General features: G+C 36.4%; 1 protein-coding gene across 2 annotated transcripts in view; it reads left to right on the top strand.

Annotated features, from left to right (window-relative positions):
* Window positions 1-12995, top strand: part of ACSL3 (acyl-CoA synthetase long chain family member 3) — a 43974-nt gene extending 30979 nt beyond the window's left edge. For both annotated transcript variants that reach the window (XM_070945211.1, XM_070945210.1), the window contains 4 exons: window positions 2191-2382; window positions 3485-3599; window positions 7819-7976; window positions 11793-12995. In XM_070945211.1, the coding sequence (XP_070801312.1) occupies window positions 2191-2382; window positions 3485-3599; window positions 7819-7976; window positions 11793-11956 (629 nt within the window). In that variant the 3' untranslated portion in view covers window positions 11957-12995. The remainder of the gene's footprint in view (window positions 1-2190; window positions 2383-3484; window positions 3600-7818; window positions 7977-11792) is intronic.
* The last annotated feature ends 2562 nt before the right edge of the window (window positions 12996-15557 follow it).

The following is a 15557-nucleotide window of genomic DNA, read 5'->3' as shown; positions in this document are numbered from 1 at the left end:
GAGCAAAGCCATGGCCAGGCTCCTTTCTGTCTCCTTGCTCACACAGCAAATACTGTTTCACTTTCCAAACAGCCCTCTGATACTAAGGAGTTCTACTCCCCCTCCTCACCTGAAAAGAAATCAGTTCCATGCTCTGATGCTAAGGAGTTCTACTCCCCCTCCCCACCTCAAAATTCCAAATGCAAAACACAAGCAGAGAAGAGGAGTTTCACTTTCAGTTTTACTTTCACAGCAGCAAGCAGCTTTACTACAAAACAGTAGAGTTAAGCCACGCCCAGCCTCCTTCCTGTCTTCTTCTTGCTCACACAGCAAATACTGTTTGAGTTTCCAAACACCCCTCAACTCTCACACATTGACAGGATGCTAGCCAGATGAATACCGATGGATGCTGCGGGCTGGGACATTCTACTCCCCCTCCCCCTCTGTTCCAACTACCAGTTGCATTATATTAATACAATCTGATGCTGAGGAATTACACATTCTACATTAAGTTTCAGGCTGTAGGTGTCAATTTATCAAGCCCGAGCACATAGTTTTGTAGCGAAGCACGGGCATCCAGCTAGTATGTAATATAGAAGTGAAGTACATGCATGATACATGCTGGCAACTTGGGAACAGATCGGGAAAGCTTCGCTGACACATGCTTTTGTAATATATATATTCTGCACATAAATTTGAACAATTTTTTTTTTAAAAAATGCAAGACGAGAGATTACCAATACTTTTTGCATGTTTATTCTATTTCAAGTAGTTAGGGTTCTTTCACTAAATATTGCATTTTAAAATTATATACTTTAAACATGATCGATAAATATTAAGTGAAAAGAATACATAGAAGAATTTGCTGGCCTCAAAATCTTATTTCCACAATATTTGCAATGACTTTATCAAATTCTAATAAATTATTTTTGCTGTTTATACTTGGATCACACAATGGAAAAATTTAGTCATTGTTAATAAGATAAATATAAAAGGCTAGTACTGTGGAGCTGGCACTCTAAAAACTGTGATAACAGTGGCTTATACTGGATTTAACTAAAGAAGCCTTGAATTCGAATATTTATAGGTGCTATTTTGGGGCCTATTACACTCACCTGGTTTTCATAATTTGTTTGTAATTACATCATTACTGAAAAAGTTAACCTTTGTTTTTACTAAGCAAACCTGAGTTTATCTTGAATGTTTTGGGAATGGTAGAAAGAAAACCGAACATTGCATTTTGATACCAAACGAAGTCAGCCCTTTTTGGATTTATTTTTCTTGAACAGAATTTATAGATTGATAGAACTTCATTTCAGTTTTTAGCCAACCAAGCATATGACCAGTGTTGAATTTATTTATTATTTATTATTTATTAATTCAATTTGTATGCTGCCCCTCTCCGAAGACAGGGTGGTTCACAATGCATTTAAAATCATTGTAAAAAACATTTAAAAATTAAAAACATTAAAAACATTAAAACTCATTCATACCATTCATGGCCGGATCTCGCCGGATCGCAAGAGCGAGATTAACGGCCCCAGGCCTGCCAGAAAAGCCAGGTCTTCACCGCTTTTCGGAAGGCCAATAGGGTGGGGATGGTCCGGACCTTAGGAGGTAACTGGTTCCAGAGAGCTGGGGCAGCCACAGAGAAGTCCCTCCCTCACGGGCCCGCCAGCCAGCATTGTTTAGCTGACAGGACCCAGAGGAGACCAACTCTGTGGGATCTTTCTAGTCCATCAAAGTGTTTCATTGTAGAGCTCTTCCAGTCCATATTCTCAGTGTATCCTTAGTGTATTGTAGTTTAATGCTAGCATTTCCATGCAACATTAATAAGCAACCTGCTTGGTTCTTTTTCCCACTAGGAACAGCTGCAGAACCCATGTGTTTATTACTTACCTGTATGAACTGGTTGTTTCTTTCCATAGAAGTCAACATTTAACAATATACCATGCTTTCTTTTCCTTTCTTGTTTTCTTTCATAGCAACACAACATTCCTGTTTATATATAATAATAAACCAAAACTAGCACATTGCAAATTGGAGTAGCTAGCTACATCATTGGCTGGAACAGGAACAATTTTATGGAGATCCTGTCTTATTGCTTTGTCTATGTATGGTAGTGCATATATATGTGTGCATCTTTTTAAAAAAATGTGTCTGTATATACAAATTCACTTATGTTGAATTTGAAATATATCTGTTCTATAGGTGGATACTTTAATACAGATAAACCATACCCTAGAGGTGAGATTGTTATTGGTGGTCCAAACATATCTATGGGATACTACAAAAATGAAGAACGAACCAAAACTGATTTTATGGTTGATGAGAATGGAGAGAGATGGCTCTATACTGGAGATATTGGGGAATTCCAATCAGATGGATGTCTGAAAATTATTGGTGAGTGTAGTGTGCAGAACTTAACATAATTGTAATACTTTTTGCTGCAAAATCATATCACTATGGTAATTTGGTTACCATGAACAAATGGTTCATTTGGTTCTCTATTATTTATTTGAATATATTTAATGCTAAGTATATGTATGTTCTATTGAGAGTTCATTTCTTGTTTAAAATTGCATTTACTTTCAATTTGTTGGAGAATCAGTTTGGTATAGTGATTAAGACATCAGGCTAGAAACTAGTAGACCAAAAGTTCTAAACCTGTTTTAGGCATAAAGCCAGTTGGTGACCTTGGGCCAGTCACTTTCTCTCAGTCCTAGGAAGGAAATGATGGCAAACCACTTCTGAAAAACTTTGCCAAGAAAAATGCAGGGATTTGTCCAGGCAGTCTCCAAGGACAGGATTGAACAGAGGAAGGGTGTCCCTGGAATAGGCCTTTAACATTAGATTGTTTTTTCTAGCTGAAGCACCTTCCAAATATATAGATTTAAGTTCCCTGAAGAGTGTAAAACACAATTTATTAAATTTATTCATTCTTACAATCAGGGTGACTACTCAGTTGCAGAACAATCTTGTGTATGCTTATTTAGAGTAAAAGTCTATATCTTTGTTTTCTTTTTGCCTTTTTGGACAATATAGTATCATTTTGGATATTTGGACAATATCTTTTTGGATATTTCTTTTTGGACAACCCTCTCTATTTACCAGATAGTGTTTTTGATGTAGTTATTAGACTAAATCTGAGATGATTGGAGTTCTGGGAAGATACACAGTGGGCAAGACATTGCATTCACTTCATTATTTTAATATATTGGGTTAATTTCCAAGTCAGTATTTATTTGACAGAGTAGTTTATGTTTTAGTTGTGTTTTACCATTATGTGTAAATTTATTTAGAAAACTCAACTCAGCATAAAAGCTAAGACATTTTGGACTTGTTAAATGCATATTGCTGTAAGTTAATAAAAGTTAACCTATCCAGATTTGTTAAATGCTAAAAGCAGAAATGAATAGTAGGACCATCATAAATCTAACCTTTTACATATAATTTTCATGTTGTTTATTCATTATAACATTCATTTTAATTTCCCATTCAATAGATCGTAAAAAGGATCTTGTAAAGCTTCAAGCAGGTGAATATGTTTCTCTTGGTAAAGTTGAAGCAGCTTTGAAGAATCTTCCCCTGGTAGATAATATTTGTGTATATGCAAGCAGGTAAAGCAGTATAACTTTGTGTTCATTTTTGCATGAGCAACAAATATTTTCTAGAAATGTTTTTCTTGGTATTGTGTGCTTTTATGAAAAAAAAAAACAGTAATTGCCTTTTAAACCTGTTCACATTTTGTAGAAAAAATATATTCCTTTTGGCTGTACTCAACATTAGGCACTGTTAGGTTACTTCGGTTAATGTTGAATTACTGTCCAGAAATGCCCATATTTAGCTGTTTCTGAAAGATAGTTGTTGATAAGTTTTTTCTCCCAATGCCCCCAGAATCAGAATTTTCAAATGATCCCTCAACTTAGAGCCTGTTTACTTTTTACAGCTGTGTATACTAGAAGGAGACTTTTTAAAATCCTGAAGTTCTCCCTCCCACAACTATCTCACCGGGCAGGTTCCCTAGAGTGTCTTGAAGCCCTGACTCACCCATCACCTTTCTCTGCCCTTTTAGAAAAAATAAAGAGCTCCAAATAAGAGAAGTAGAGAATAGATTTTTGCCTGAGGAAAAAGATCATGTTTCTGCCTGGCTGAGTTTATTGTTTATTTTTCATTTTGTGTTTTTAGTTGATAGAGCATTTAACTCTCAAATTCGCAAATCTCCTTTGTCTCTATCTTAATAATTACAGAGCTTTAACAAATTAAAATCCACTAGTCATTAGATAAAAAAATATCTCTAACTTTTTTTTACCTTTCCTATTATTTTATCATTAATAGTCTAAGACTTCTCTAATCTCCCAATTTAACATATTTTCATTATTTTGATGTCCAAATTCTGTTTTGTCATTTTGGTTTTATGAGACCTTGCAGTTAAGTTTCTTGTAGATAAGGTATCTTATGATGATAATAATAATAATAATAAAACTTATGATAATGCTTAGGATAATACTGAAGTTACATTAATTTTTATTTATATTATTTCAATTTTGTATTGTGTTTTTTATTTTATATTCTTAATTTTATACTGCAAAGTGACTAGAGAGAAATTATGTAGCAGTATAAAATTATTATTTAAAATATACCAAATGTTCAGGCTGGATATGGCATTTTTGTCTACCTATCGAGTCCTTTCTAAGGACCTAGGATAGGCAGATGTGGATGTTTGATAGCATTACATGCTCATAAAATTTGGGGATGCCACAAAACTTGAAGAATTGCCGTGGAAGACAGGCTTATGGTTCAAAAGAATCTTGAAAGACTTCACCTTAGCCTATCAAAAAAATGTTTTTCAGTGATACGAAATACAAGGTTCTACACTTACGAAAAATCAGTTGTACAAGTACAAGAGAAATGATACCTGCCTTAGCAATAGTACTTTTAAGAAAGACCTGGATAACTTGGTGGATCATATAAGTGTAAGCCAGTAATGTCCTGCAGCTGCCAGAAAAGCCAGTACAGTTTGGGTTTTTAAAATAAAGGTATAGTACTCATAGTGTTGTGGTCTGCCAGCAGCCTGCGGACTTGACAGCGGAATCGGACAGTGAGGAGGCTGGGAAGGAATGTGGGCCAGTCCTGGAGTCTGGGGAAGGCCCGGACGAGGGCTCTGAGTTGGAGGCAGATAGGGGGCCAAGGCCATCTGGTAGTTCTTTGCTGTCTCCGGAGTCTGACATCAGCGAGGCAGAAGAACAGCACAAGCTTGTTCCCAGTGTGCACATGCGCAGAGCTGCCAGGAGACGGGAACAATTAAGAAAACAGGGTTGACTTGGGAGTAAGGCTTGGAGATGATTGGGAGGGGCCCATAAGACATAAAAGAGAAGTGAGCAGACATGAGCTTTTGCAGGAAGCAATTAGTTCATCTGGTTGGTAAAAGCTGTAGAAAAAATATGTTTGATTCTGTGCTAAGTTTGGCCTTAGCCTGCGTGTGGCAATTAGTTCTCTGACAGCATTCCAAGGGAGATAAGGTGAGTGAGTGTAAACACTCCCCTGCAAGACTGTTTGAGAAGCCATTAGGACTGGGAATGACAATAATTCACAGCCGTATGACTTAAAGAGGTTTGTTGGTACTACGTTTGTGCTGTTTAATTTCTAAGGAAGCCTAGGTCAGACCACTTATTCTCTGGAGCACCCAAGAACCAATGAGTGAAAGCTTTTTAGTCAGAAATCCAAATTCAAAATAAGGAATAATATCCTGACTGCAATTCAGCCTGCTTTCTGAAGTTGTGAATGCTATATCACTGAACGTTTTCAAGAAAATATTACATATATATTTCTCCAGGATGGTATGAGGATTTCTGTACTGAGCATATGTTGGATGAGAAGGCCTCTAAAGTCGCTTCCAACCTTGGCAGTTAAAGGAATCTTCTATAATGCCATTCTGTTGCTAAATACAGTCAGGTCCAGAAATATTGGGACATCGACACAATTCTAACGTCTTTGGTTCTATACACCACCACAATGGAGTTGGAATGAAACAAACACAATGTGCATTAACTGCAGACTGTCAGCTTTCATTTGAGGGTATGTACATCCAACTCAGGTGAACGGTGTAGGACTTACAGCAGTTTGTATATGTGCCTCCCACTTGTTAAGGGACCAAAAGTAATGGGACAATTGGCTTCTCAGTTGTTCCATGGCCAGGTGTGTGATATTCCCTCAATACCCCAATTACAATGTGCAGATAAAAGGCCCAGAGTTCATTTCAAGTGTGCTATTTGCATTTGGAATCTGTTGCTGTCAACTCTCAAGATGAGATCCAAAGAGCTGTCACTATCAGTGAAGCAAGCCATCATTAGGCTGAAGAAACAAAACAAACCCATTAGAGAGATTAGCAAGAACAGTAGGCATGGCCAAAACAACTGTTTGAAACATTCTCAAAAAGAAGGAATGCACCGGTGAGCTCAGCAACACCAAAAGACCTGGGAGACCACGGAAAACAAGTGTGGTGGATGACCGAAGAATTCTTTCCCTGGTGAAGAAAACACCCTTCACAACAGTTGGCCAGATCAAGAACACTCTCCAGGAGGTAGGTGTATGTGTGTCGAAGTCAACAATCAAGAGAAGACTTCACCAGAGTGAATACAGAGGGTTCACCAAAAGATGTAAACCATTGGTGAGCCTCAAAAAATTAGAGTGTGCCAAACAACATCTAACAAAGCCTTCACAGTTCTGGAACAAGATCCTATGGACAGATGAGACCAAGATCAACTTGTACCAGAATGATGGGAAGAGAAGAGTATGGAGAAGGAAAGGAATTGCTCATGATCCTAAGCATACCACCTCATCAGTGAAGCATGGTGGTGGTAGTGTCATGGCGTGGGCATGTATGGCTGCCAATGGAACTGGTTCTCTTGTATTTATTGATGATGTGACTGCTGACAAAAGCAGCAGGATGAATTCTGAAGTGTTTCGGGCAATATTATCTGCTCACATTCAGCCAAATGCTGCAGAACTCATTGGACGGCGCTTCACAGTGAAGATGGACAATGACCCAAAGCATACTGCAAAAGCAACCAAAGAGTTTTGGAAGGGACAGAAGTGGAATGTTATGCAATGGCCAAGTCAGTCACCTGACCTGAATCCCATTGAGCATGCATTTCACTTGCTGAAGACAAAACTGAAGGGAAAATGCCCCAAGAACAAGCAGGAACTGAAGACAGTTGCAGTAGTGGCCTGGCAGAGCATCACCAGGGATGAAACCCAGCGTCTGGTGATGTCTATGCGTTCCAGACTTCAGGCTGTGATTGACTGCAAAGGATTTGCAACCAAGTATTAAGAAGGGAAAGTTTGATTTATGATTATTATTCTGTCCCATTACTTTTGGTCCCTTAACAAGTGGGAGGCACATATGCAAACTGCTGTAAGTCCTACACCGTTCACCTGAGTTGGATGTACATACCCTCAAATTAAAGCTGACAGTCTGCAGTTAACGCACATTGTGTTTGTTTCATTCCAACTCCATTGTGGTGGTGTATAGAGCCAAAGATGTTAGAATTGTGTTGATGTCCCAATATTTCTGGACCTGACTGTATATCTGATTTATAACCAGTGTGATGATTTCCTGCATTTTTGAGGAACATAAAAAATAATGGATTAAGAACTGTGAAAAAATAGGGATGCTGTCACAATTGAAACTTTTGTGACTAAAGTAATATTTCTTCATTATATTTGGGGGGGGAGGGAGTTTTTAGAAAAATATATAATGAATATGTAAAAAGATTAACATTTTATAAAACAGATGAGCAACTTAATTATGAAATTGTACATATCTCTTTGTATTAGTTTCCATTCTTATACCATTGGATTTATTGTGCCAAATCATAAAGAACTTAAAGAGTTAGCAAGAAAGAAAGGATTCAGAGGAACTTTGGAAGAGATATGTAATTATTCTGAAGTGGAGAAAGAAGTACAGAAGCTTTTAGTTGAGGCTGCTACAACAGGTAAGTTACCAATATTGTTCAAGTTACCATGTAAAACAAAATGATTAAGAATTCATGAGGATTCACTAGTATCCCCTAGAGCAGTGATGGCTAACCTTTTTGCTGTCACATGCCAAAAGCAGGGGGGGCGGGCGGGTCGTGCGTGCGTGTGACCACACCCATAATTCAATGCACTTCCCCTGCTTTTGGCACGCAATGGCAAAAAGGTTACCGATAGGCTCGTTTTTTGCCCTCCCCAGGCTCCAGAGGCTTTCTTGGAGCCTGGGTAGGGTGAAAACGGCCTTCCCCACCCCCCAGAGGCCCTTCGGAGGCCGGAAATGGCTCGTTTCCTGACTTCCAGTGGGCCTGGAAGGCCCGAAAATCAGCTGACCGGCTCGCAGATCCATGCTGGAGCTGAGCTAGGGCAACACTCGTGTGCCTACAGATATGGCTCCGCGTGCCACCTGTGGTACGCATGCCATAGGTTCGCCATCATGGTTCTAGAGATATTCTGAAATATATTCTTAAGATTTATATTTATTATTATTACAACAAGATAGGGACAAACAAATCCCATAAGACTGTCCAAACTTGTATTTCAACACCTTGTTTCTGATTATGACAAAACCAGATGATTTCAAGAAGCCCATAATCAGAATATGAAAGAAGCATCCATGTGCCCAAAATAGAAAAAGTATTTTATTTTTAACTCAGAATATTGAATCTTGGGAGTTCTACCAAATATTGGATCAGCTATGATTCAGCAGACACAAAAATTGTAACCCTTTTTTATGTGTGAATCAGGGGAAAGAGCAAGATTAAGAAGTAAGCTCTTTGGCTTCAAATTTATTTATTTATCACTCAGTCATGTTTATATAATCTGAGTGCCCACTGGACAATAAGAAAGCAATGTAGAAGCTGTTATATTTTGCTGTCAGTCATCCATATTTTTTTCAATGCAGATTGGTAGCCTTATTCCTAATTTTACTTACATTTTAAGTACAGTCACTTGTCCTGGGTAGATAGGTTTCATATTGAAAGAAATGAGTGGGAATGAATTCTGAACTCTGAATTTTGATCTCTCCCTACACATAACCCAGGGAAATGTCCAGTGTGGACTTGTCTCTCACTCTTGGTCACATAAGCTAGAAAATGCTTCTCAAACCCAAAGGTTCAGCCACTGCATGATTTTACAGTCCGGCCTGCCAATTTCTCCTGGAGTTCACCCAAGGGTATTTCTAAGAAGAAGAAAAAAACAATGACAAAACACAGCTTATTGTGGCTGTCTATGCATTGTAAAAGTTCTTCATAAAGAAACCTGAAGTGCAGAAATTGCCTTGCCTATAAATTTCTACTCACAGGGATCTAAAGTACCTATGAAGGTTGCCTCAAAGTCAAAGAGGTAACCAGAAACCTTAATACCAGTCCTCATTATTCCAGCTGAAGTATCTATTCAGCATTTAGTCCAATAGACCCTGGAGGTTGTTTCTTCCTTTGGGGCTAGTTCTCTAATAAGTCTTTTATCAACACAGGTTCAGAACAACTGCTTTGTAGCACATGCTATTTAAATGCCTGATGCTTCACTTCATAATTTTACCCAGATACCTCGGCCCCCACTTCAACCTATGTCAGGAGCAGTCAGGATGTAATTATTTCTTCTTGCTGTACACAGAAGAATGCAAAAGATAACACCCAGTGCTTAAAAAATATTAAATAACTTCCAATCTGAGAAATTAAAACAGAACGCTGAAAATACTTCAATCTGGAACAGTCAAGTTTTTAGAATAAGACATCAAAACAGCCTTTTCAATTGATATATAAACAATATGAAAATATTTCTGTGCACAAGATAGCGCACATACAAAATATTTTTCAGTGCCATACTCCTGCTACTATTACTTACTCAGATGCAGATTTTCTTTGAAATAAGAAATAGTCACTATGAGAACTGATCACAGGGCCAGATGAATGCATTCCAGGTTATTGAAGGAAGTTTAAAATACCGGTAGTCCTTGACTTATGACCACAGTTGGGACCAGAATTTTCATTGTTAAGCAAGGCAATTGTAAAGTGAGTTGTGCCTGATTTTGTGACCTTTTTTTTGTCAGACCTATTAAGCAAATCATTGCAGTTGTTACTTGAATCTGGATCTTCCCATATACTTTGCTTGTTTAGAAGCTACTGGGAAAATTGCAAATATTAATCACATGACCCCAGAACACTGTAACTATTATAAATATATGCCATTGCCAAGCTCCCAAATTTTGATCATGAGACCCCAAGGATGCTGCAGTGATAGTAAGTGTGAGGACTGGTTGTAAGTCACTTTTTTCAGTGCCATTGTAACTTTGTTCACTAAATGAATGGTTATACGTCAAGAACTACCTATATCGTATTATCTTTAGGAAATCCTGGAAAAATAGTAAATAGTCAGACAATGCCTCTGTTTTTAAAATGGAAAAAAAATCTAGGGAACCACAGATCTCATACTGATACTTTGAGATAGTTTAGAATTTCAGTTCTGCCTTAAACAGAGAGCCAGCTGGATGACTTTGGTCAGTCTCTCTCTCACATCCTTAAGAAGAAAGCAGTGGTAAATTACTTCCAAAAATATCACCAAGAAAACTTCAGGGACTAATCCAGAAGTCAAGAATGTCTTGAAGGTATCCTTCTCCCCATCCCAAAAAAGCCTTGGCAATAATTCTGTTACAGACTAAACATATGCCAGTAGATGTGGCTAAACAAAAGAATATTTTATAATATAATTTTAAATTATGGAAATGTCCATTTTATTTTGAATTGATCAAGTTATATCTAGACTTTATGGTTGGATATGGGTACCATAGATAAAAATAATTTAGGTAAATTCAAAATAATTCAGAAAAATGGAATGAAAATTATCAGAGGACTAAAAATCAGGTTCTGTGAAGAGATATTGAAAGTAGTGGGGATTTTAATCATGGGAAGCGAAGAAACGATATTGCCTGGATGAAGCTTAAATCCTCTACTCCAGCTCCCCCAACCTTTTGGGCGCCAGGGACCGATTCCATGGAGGGCACTTTTTCCACAAACTAGGAGGGGATGGTTTCTCATGCTGCCTGGATCCTATGTGTGTACAGATGGGGCATCACTCACTTGCGTGGCCCAGTTCCTGGGAGGCCGCAAAATGGTGCCAGACCATGCCTAGAGGTTGGGGACCCCTGCTCTACTTCATTGTCCTAGGATGTGGTCTACCAAATAATGCATTTTAAGTTGTAAAAGGTAGATTCTAATTGAATAGTTCAAAATATTTTTTTCTAAAATTAAAACGATGGAAACTGTTACCCCACTACTTTGCTAGATATGTTCAAAGAGAGGCTGGCTAGCCTTCCATCAGTAATACTTTAAATAGGGATATTTTAAATTCATCCACTGAACTTGGTACTGGACTTGATTGTGCAAATACCATACTGCATTCTAACTTTTATTATTTGACTTTTCTTGCCGAGTTTGTGTAAGAGCTTTTTAAAGACTTGGGTCCAGACACTTCAATAGTAAATACTATACTGTATTTCTTAAATCTTGCTGCCCTCTTTATGATCCTAAATTTTAATATTTCAAAAAAAGAGAAAATGTTCTTTCCCACACTATACATTTTTTTAATATTTGTAATTGCCACGTCCCTGACTCCAGGTGAAATAATCCAGAGGTTTTATATACCTCTCAGAAACCAAAGTGTTAAAATGTAGCTTTTATCTTTTTCTGCATCTATTCCAAGTTTATTAGCATTTGTTCCAGGATTATAATAACCTTTTAAATATATAATTTGTAAGCTAAAATTTTATCTTTCTGTTACAGCTAATCTGGAGAAATTTGAAATTCCCCTCAAAATTCGGTTGTCCCCTGAACCTTGGACCCCTGAAACGGGTTTGGTGACAGATGCCTTCAAACTAAAACGTAAAGAGCTTACTGCACATTATCAAGAAGATATTAATCAAATGTATGGAACAAAAGTAAAATAACTCATCCCTCTCTTTTTCTCTGTTTGTCTTTTTTTCCCCCCTCATTTTATATCACTTTGCTATGGTGAGCTCAGATCAAATAGGAAATACTTGAACTCTAAGTCCTACCACTTGGGACCAACCTTAAAACATCTCTCCTTCCTTTCAGCATATGCTGTTACTTCTGATAATATCACCATCTTTAAACTGGCAGGATTAGTAAAATTCTAAGACAGCAATTTTTTGTCTGTCTTCATTTGTTTCAGTCTCTTGAGCTATCTTGTTAATGTGCGGATTTTCCTATAAGTCCATTTGGACTACCATGATTTTGAAGCCTCAAATTTTTAAACCGGATTTATAGATCCTGTATAATGTTCTGTTTATTTGTAACTTTTTTGAAGTTTGGCTAAATAGAGGAAGAACTTGGCTATAAAACAAATTATTATTCTAAGCCTTTTTTACATGCATATTTAAATATTCAAGAGCTATCAATGTGGAATTATGTACAATGAAATCATTTATAGTTGAAAATCATTGTTAGCCTGAAGATGGAGGTTATTTGTTGCTGTGCAATTATTTTGGATCAAATTATAAAGAGAAATCACCTGAGATTCTGACTAATAGAGAACAACTGAAATATATGCCTGACAATTTCCTCCTCCTTATATATTTTATTTTTAATCTCAAATAAGGAAAATGGTCATGGCAAATGCTGTATGTATGAGAACACTTGCAAAATAAAGTATATCAATATTTTACTCGTGCAGAATATGCTGTCACATAGAAAATGTTACATCTGTGAATCACCTGCCTAACATAGGTAATTCACTTTTCAAAATGCATTTAGACCATTTAACAAAAAAAAATTGAATTATCGAAACTAGTGAGAACTCAGTTTTAATTGAATTACATTTTGATTGGTAATGTGCTTTACTCAATGGGTCTTTTATTGTATTGATTGTATTGTTTTACAGTTCAGACCTATTCCTTTTACTTGTGTGTATAAATCAACAGTTCAATTAAATAAATTTAAAGTCCATTATGGCCATTTCCTGCATGAGTCACCTAAAATGGATTAGCATTCTTGCATACATTTCAATGGGGAAGAGGGTATGGTGGGGTGGGAAAGTTCCCTTGTATCAGTTTATAATGGATTGTGTACTTGGAGTCTATTTCCACTGAACCATTGTTTGTTTTTATATTCTTTTTGTTTTAACTGTCATGATGATGATAAAAGTGACATTTTTAATTACCTGGTTATAGGAATCTTGGTTGTATTATTTGGAAAGAATGTTTGTAAACAATTCTTACTAGTTAACTACGCTTGTGGACATAATTCATGTCAATTTTCTTTGGATTTCTAAACATTGTTTTATGCACTATGGTCCCTTTGAAATAGTACTGTAAAACATTTGGCTTTTGACCATCTGCTGTTGTTCATATAGAAGTTTTTGCAAAAGCAGAGCAGAGCAGACCTGAGCCCAAACTGGGAAAAACCCAGGTGGACAATGGAAGTGTGTTTTTCTTGTCATTCAAGAAATGGTGATTGTTCTCTTCTGCATGAGTATCTTTATTTCATGATTATTTAAATTCCACATATATAAGGTCTAAATATGAGTTTTGTTTATCCAATTATATAGGCAACTTTAGAACATTAAACATATGTTATCAAATGTTATTTGCAAATAGCAAAATGCTTTTATTTCCTTTCTGTGATGCAACAAACTAGCACCTTTTGATTTTTAATTTGTATCTGAGTAATGTGGCAATGATTATCAAATCGTTTTGAATACTGTCCAGCCAACATTAAGTACTTTTGAAGCCATTGGCTTCAGTTGACAATTTAGTGCTTGTTGTTTCTTCTTTTTCTGTCTGAAATGGTGGATTTCCAACTCTTTAATTTTGCATAGACTGTGCTATTCTATGCTTGCCACAATAGCTTTTATCTGAGAAACAATACAATTTGGTTGCATTCTAATTAGAAAGACAAAAAATGTGTACAGTGGAACATTTTCTTCTAATATGCAGAGATTAGAATAGGAGGTTATTTATAATGGTTAATGCTTTATTTTTTGGAAAAGTAATCAGTACTAAGAGTGATCTGTATTGGGTTCCAGTTCATGAAAATGTTATTCTACTTACCACATGGAATGAAATTGGTCAGTGGAAAAATACAAATTTAAATGTCCAATAATTAAATCAACAATGTGTATTTTTCTGTTAAAATTCACTTTAAGTATATTTTGTAAAAGAAAAAAGAAAACTAGGTGTGTGTTGTAAAAAAACTAATGGATATTGTCTGGGTTTCACATATTTCTAGTTCTATTGTATAATAACTGGGTGTGACATTTGGATACAAACTAATCATCTGTTTTAATATTTGGATTCTATAGGGTTAATCTCTCACTGATATTTCTAGAATTGTTTAAATTTATTCCTCCATTCGAAGGATTATGTGAGGACCTGAAACACATAATGGGAGAAACTGCACACTGTGCTCTTCCACATGTTTTCAATCCCAGACTTCCTTGTGTTGAGGTTTACAACAAAGGGGGTGTAGGCAATGTATGGGCTACATAGAATGGGGTGCAATATACACCTTTCTCTCCCCCTACAAAACTTTGAGCCATTATTCACTTACAAATAGGTTTACACTTTAAAAATGCTCATGATGTAATTTCTTCTGTTGAAGTTCTTCACATAGAATTACAATAGGAAATATCTCATTATTACTATGTAATGTTTTTATGCCTTTTTTTTTTTTGATTCGGGTAATAAGCAGATTTGCTGTATTTATGTTAAACCCTTAGATTTTACAGATGTGTGGGATCATTGACTTTTTCTCATTGGAAAGAATTGGTTTTCAAAAACTAATTACAGCAATAAAAGTGACTATGGTCTTCTTCCCATTGACTTATTGCCAGGGTATATTTACTTCATGTTTCATCTCCAGAATATGTGGACAAAAATACAATAAGGGGGGGGGGGGCAATCACATGCATGTTTTTTGCCTTGTTGTCTTCCCTTTGAAAACTAGATAAGAACTGAAAGGGTTGTCTCTTCGTCAATAGAATTTCAGTCTCTCTGGATGTCGGTGTGCTGCATGAAAGAGTCAAAGCACTACTTCCATCCAATTTTAGTTCATTTCACTTAGATGGAATCCCATGGAAATTCTGTTAAAAATAACTATAGCAGCAGTTATTATATCCTTAGTGTCAGAAAACAGTTTTCAGTGGGTGCAGTTTAAAGATAGGCTACTTCTGTTTACCTCAGGGGAAACTGTCCTTTAGCAGTAAAATATTTTGCTGGATTTGAAAGTTATTTTGCCATAATTGCTAAATGCAGTGTGCAGTTAAAACCTTAATGAAGCCCTATACCTGTGTTATATATTCTCATTTGCTTTAAATAAAGTTAAGAAGGACATACTGAGTTGAAACACAGATGAGTTTCGTCCATTAAAGCTTGAGATTTTGTGCAATAACTCAACAAAATTGAAATCCTTTGAAAATAACATAAAAATAAACAAGCTTGTTTTTCTGCTTTTCATTTCCACTTATTTTTATTTTTCAAGTACATTCATTGTTAATGTTCTTTTATATTGTAAAAAATTATTTGCAACGGA

This window comes from Pituophis catenifer, unplaced genomic scaffold, assembly GCF_029215685.1.
Source record: "Pituophis catenifer annectens isolate HBS135680 unplaced genomic scaffold, rPitCat1.0.hap2 SCAF_6, whole genome shotgun sequence".
In the NCBI taxonomy this organism is placed as follows: domain Eukaryota; kingdom Metazoa; phylum Chordata; class Lepidosauria; order Squamata; family Colubridae; genus Pituophis; species Pituophis catenifer.
This window is presented reverse-complemented; position numbering and strand designations above follow the sequence as displayed.